Here is a 5,448-nt window from a genome sequence, read left to right as displayed (position 1 = left end):
AGCCCAGCTCCAGGTTGAGCTGTTGTTCAGCATCTTAGCTGTGGAGGGCAGTGTCACTGGCCCTCATATGTGGGATCCGAACCGGGGTCCTCTGGGGCCCCAAGCCAGTTCTTAACCATCGCGCCACTCGGCCGGCCCCTCATAAATTTTTTTTTATATTGACTATGTGTTGTAGTGATAACACTGCATGTTTTGGGTTAAACACATTAAAATTAACTTCACCTGTTTCTCTGTACTTTTTAAAAACGAGGCTTCTAAAAGACTTAACATTAAGTATGTGCCTTGTATTATATTCTTATTGGTCGAGACAGCCTTCGATAACGGTAGAGATAAACTACAGAAAATCTCAACAGGATTCCGGAGGATCTCAGGTGCCACTGCCCACCCAGAACACACTGCCCTGCCGGCGACTTGGGGTGGACAGGAAAGTTGAAATCACTGTGGGCTTTCAATGGTTGTGATATGCCCCCCGCTCACTCCTCAGGTCCTTGGGCCCTCATTTACTTATCAGCCAAGCCCTTCAGAGAGAATGTTAGGTCCTCGCCCACCATGTGTCCTGAGCTCACAATACAAGTTTGGCAAACATACTAAACCAGGGTGCCAGTGGCAGCCAGGAGAAGTGGAATGCATAGAGGGGGCGCCTAGTGTGCCCAGGGTGCCTGTGACAGGCAGGGCACACAGGAGTCCTCAGTGCGGACTCTGAGTTGGCTCCCGGCACACACCATGTCCAGGATCCCATGGCCAGCATGGCCTGCCCCAGGCCACAAAAGCTCCCACTGTCTGTAAGGCAAAAGACAGACACAGTCTCGTTTGTTCCTCTAAGATTGCAACCTCTGTCTGATCAAAACAAAACAGGCAACTAATAAAGGAGGCTGCCTTTGGGACACTACTAGCCGGGCCGCCAACTCCTAGAGAGGACGGATAAAAATCACAGGACAGTCACCATCTGACCCAGCAATTCTACTCTACTCCTAGGTATATGCCCAGAAAACTGAACACCCATATCCACATAGAAACCTGAACACAAGTGTTCACAGTAGCAGGATTTTCAACAGCCCAAAGGTGGGAACCCATGTCCATCAGCAAGTGATGGATATACACACACACACAATGTGATCCATCCACACAAGGGAATGTAATTTAGCTTCAAAAAGGAGTAAAGTCNTAACTGTAATTTTGCTACTGTTATGAATCGTAATGTAAATATCTTTTTGTTTTCCGATGGTCTTAGGCGACCCCTGTGAAAGGGTCATTCAACCCCCAAAGGGGTCGCGACCCACAGGTTGAGAACCGCTGGACTAGGGAGAGGGAGTCCTGAACTTGCCAGTTGTGTGTCTCTATGAGACCATGAGAGGCAGGGCTTCTGGCCTCCTGCCTTCCCAGTGAACAGGCCTTCAGGGGGTCACCCCAGCATGAACACAGCCTGCTACTCTCTGCTCTGGTCACAAATCCCCCCTTTATGGTTTGTCCAAGCCCTGTGACTAGGCTTCTAAGGCCATGAAAATGGCCCCCACACTGCCTCCCTCCTCCAGTCCTGCTGCCCCCTTGGCCACCAGCACTCATCTCCTGACCTGACTGAGGTCTGACCCTCACACCTCTCACCACCCACAGAGAGCCCAGCAGTCAGTCAGGAAAGGAGGCAGAAAACTACCTGCCGAATTGCGAATTTCAGCATGGCCCCTTGAAACCTTGTTTTCTTGTCTGAACATTCTGTGCAGACTTGAGACCCAGGGGCCTAGATTTGAATCCCAGCTCTGCCACCAGTGGGCTGATCAAGGGCCACCTCACTTCACTTGCATGCTCTCCCCCATTTCCAAGCAGGATGAGGCAGGGCGCCCTGGAGGCTTGCTGCAGCCTCTGTGAGGGAATGAAGGTGTCATCTTACTGTGTAGGCGTGAACTCAGGTGCTCAAATGGTGTCAACAACAGAGTGAGCCCAAGCAGAAGGCCTGGCTGGGCCTGACACCTGCTGTGACAACTCATGGGGAAGTTCAGTGCCTCCCTGTTGTCCACCCAGTGCTGGGAGGCGACCCCAACACCCATTATGGGAAGAGGAACATGAGATGTGTGCCAAGAGAGGTTGTGGGGTGTATACCCACTCGGGGACCCTTCCCAGAGGGATACAGACACAGGAACCCCCCACTGAAGGGCCCTGGGCAAGGCTCACCTGCCATTTCCGCTGTGATGACCCGGTGGAGCTGAAGCCTGCAGCTACCTGGAGGGGAAACAACCACAGTCAGGGGGTCCCCATGGCTGCTGAGTGACCCTGACACCAGCTGCAGGCCCGGTTGGCTACTGCAGGTAGTGTCTTAACTGCCAGACTGTCCACAGGGATGTCTGGGCTCTCACCTGAAAGGCCACCCCAAATGTGTGACCCAGCTGTTACCTCACCTAAGAGCCCCCTGGACTGCATCTGCGATGGCAGGAGGGGAAGTATCAGACTGCAGCCCCCTGCCACCCACAGCCCAGCCTGGAGCCAGGCCGCTTTTAGGATCCCAGTAACTACCCCTACTGCCCTCGCACCTCATCATCCTTCCTAACCCTTTATCCACAGATGGCTCTGAGAGTCTCCTTATGGCTACAGCACCCGCCTTCCAAGTCACCAAGCCTGGGTTCACATTCATTGCTGTGTTACCTCAGACAAATCACACAACCTCTCTGGTCTGTAGTTTTCACCCTTGTGAGCCTTACAGAGCCAAGGACCCCACTGCAACCCAAGTGAAGCTCCTGGAGATGCACTTGGCACTCAGCAGCCCTACTTAGGAGCTACGTGAGCTTGTGTCACAGAACAGCCCCACACTCCAAGCCACCACCAATGCACACAAGTAAGCAGAATGGTTGGATCCACAAGGGCTCTGCTGGTGGATGGTGCCATCCTCAGGAAAGGGGCCCACCCGGCCTACAAGGCACAGCTGGGCCTGTACCATCCCAATACCTGGCACTGGAGCAGGCAGTGAGCTGTGCCTGGGGCCAGGTGAGACAGTTCCAGCAATGTCGAGTTCCTAGGGCCGCAAACCCCCAGCTCAGCAACAGCCCCGCTGAGACGCTCCATGTGGCCCTGGCTGACCCTCCCTGCAAGCCTGGTGGCCTCACACACTACCTATGTCTGTCCACTGCCCTGCCTGCCCTGCCTCCACAAGCTGGGAGCATCCCCCAGCCCGCGGTTCCAGGTTAAGCTTGGGACAGAAATGTCCCAGGGCCCCTGCAGTGCCCATATGGTCAGACAGTGCATGTCTGCTGGATGGACAAATGGCCCGCTCCAAGTCCCTCACAAACACATTGATTCTAGTGCTAACTGCTCTATGGCAGACCCCCACTGGTTCCCTTTGGGGACCCTTCTGGCCACCTGGGAAGGACGGGAAATGGGACAACCCCAAAGGAACAGTTCGGTCAGCTGAGTTCAGACACACCCTGGCTGGCCACACCCTTGCAGACCCAGTACACACACAGGGCTCTGCTCATACTCAGTTCAGAAGTCCCCCATCCGCTATGTACACCCAGGCCCTCAGTGGAAGTGGCCCCACAACTCTGTCAACAGACACCGACCTGGTTTCATGGTTGTGTTTATTTTCACAGGTCAGACCTGAGACAAAGGGGACACTATCCTAGTGGACCCATGGCCTCAGGGTGGAGATGTCCAGAGAAGCGAGGCCCAAATACCCATCGATGAGGCCCAGCTGGACCCCCATTATGCTCCAGCCCAGGGAAAAGCTCAGACTTAGCAGAAACGTGGCCCCACGTGCTGGCAGAAATGGTGGAGCTCCAGGGCTGGGAGGCATGAGTGTCACTGAAATCCATAGTCAGGACTGAAGCCCCTGGATGACAATGAGGGAGCTGGGGCCACGTGGATCCAAGAGAAGGCTGAGGCTGGCAAAGCAGAGGACGGTTCAGAGCTGGCAGCCATAGCCTACGTGTCTGGGTCCAGCCGGCAGCACTGACTCTCCAGCACGCCACGGAACACCTGGAAGCGGTGGTTGAGGTCGGGTTGGGCATGGATGCGAAAGCGGGTGCCCAGGCCACCATCAGGTGAGGGTGCCCCGTAGAAGACGCGCTGTACGCGGGAGTGCACCAGGGCCATGGCGCACATGGCACAGGGTTCACGGGTGACGTAGAGGTCGTAGCCGGTGCACACGTAGGGGAGGCTGTCCTCATCTGCTTCCATGTCCGCATCCTCATCCAGCTTGTGCATGGGGCCCACCCGTACGCCCTGGGGAGTGGCGGCCTGGGCAAAGGAGCAGGCGGGGTGGGGCTTGAGGTCGTAGGTGCCACGGCCCTGGCCTTGAGCTACCAGATCAATGCACACCATGGTGGCATGCAGCAGGGGGCTGGTCGCGCTGCTGCAGTCGTGGCCCGTCGCCAGCACACAACCTGAGGTTGGGTCCACCACCACAGCCCCCACGGCCCTCAGGCCCCTGGCAGCCGCTTGCTGTGCTGCCCACACAGCCCGCTCCATGTGGCCCTGCATCACAGCCTGCTCTTGAGCTGAGAAGAGCCGCCCGGCTAGGGCACGTGTCATGTGCTTGTCCTCATGAAAGGATGTGGGCCAGTGGGCGCGTGCCTCCTCGAACTGGCCCCTGGTCAGGGGTGGCCGGGCAGGCACAAGCACCAGGAAGGGCTGCCCCAAGCCTCGGAGGTCCACAGCTGGCTGAGGGAGGAGCTCAGCCAGCGATCGCATGCCTGTGGCCGGTCCTGCTAGGCATAGCAGCATCTCTAGCATGTGTGGGTGGCTCGCATCACGGCTTGGTCGCACCCTCTTGAGGTGAGGCTGGGCAGTCAGTGGGTGGACAGCTGACACCTCCTTGAGAAGGCGTGAGGTCTGGCACTTGTCAAGGATGGGCGCAGCGTAGGCCAGCACCAGCTCCACACCCCTGGACTGCTGCTCTGACAGGACTGGGAGGGCTTGCCACGGTGTGGGCTCTGGCTCCAGGCTGCCAACCTTCTCATCCCCATGCTGCTCCACGCCGCCGGAGGGGTCTGTCCTCCACATGGCTCCGACTGTGGGAGACAGATCGGAGCAGAGCGTCATCCGTCAGCAGCAGGACGCTCGGAGAGCTGAGGAGTCCGTCCCAGGAGGGTTCCGAATCTGAGGGCTCATCCGAGAGCTCCAGCCCAAGTACAATGCATCACTGGTCATGCTCTCACTCACATCCTACCAATTCTTGGTTTGCAGAGTTTAAACTAACACTGATTTTTTTTTTCCACCCCTCCTTTGAGATATGCTGTAAGCAAAAATGCACACTGGATCTCTGAGACTTAAAATGAAAGAACACAAACTATCTCATAAATTTTTTTTTTTAAGATTTTTATTGGGGGGATGGGAACAGTGCTGGGGAATTGGGGGAAGGGGAACAGACAAGTTGTTGTCGTTTTGTTCTTCAGTCTAGTTGTGGAGGACGTTGCTTCACTGGCCCAAGTTGGCACCATCATTGCGCTCTTTCCGGGTGAGGCA

General features: G+C 56.2%; 2 protein-coding genes across 3 annotated transcripts in view; both read right to left on the bottom strand.

Moving 5' to 3' along the window:
* The window catches only part of SCAMP4 (secretory carrier membrane protein 4), a 27,960-nt gene that overhangs the window by 18,679 nt on the left and 3,833 nt on the right, over positions 1–5,448 (bottom strand). For both annotated transcript variants that reach the window (XM_019657472.1, XM_019657473.1), the window contains exon 2: positions 2,167–2,214. In XM_019657472.1, coding sequence (XP_019513017.1) covers positions 2,167–2,173 — 7 coding nt within the window. In that variant the 5' untranslated portion in view covers positions 2,174–2,214. The remainder of the gene's footprint in view (positions 1–2,166; positions 2,215–5,448) is intronic.
* The window catches only part of ADAT3 (adenosine deaminase tRNA specific 3), a 5,723-nt gene continuing 3,821 nt past the window's right edge, over positions 3,547–5,448 (bottom strand). Inside the window, exon 2 of the mRNA XM_019657471.1 lies at positions 3,547–4,994. Within this exon, the coding sequence (XP_019513016.1) occupies positions 3,907–4,986 (1,080 nt within the window). The 5' untranslated portion in view covers positions 4,987–4,994 and the 3' untranslated portion in view covers positions 3,547–3,906. The remainder of the gene's footprint in view (positions 4,995–5,448) is intronic.

This window comes from Hipposideros armiger, unplaced genomic scaffold, assembly GCF_001890085.2.
Source record: "Hipposideros armiger isolate ML-2016 unplaced genomic scaffold, ASM189008v1 scaffold_275, whole genome shotgun sequence".
NCBI lineage: Eukaryota > Metazoa > Chordata > Mammalia > Chiroptera > Hipposideridae > Hipposideros > Hipposideros armiger.
This window is presented reverse-complemented; position numbering and strand designations above follow the sequence as displayed.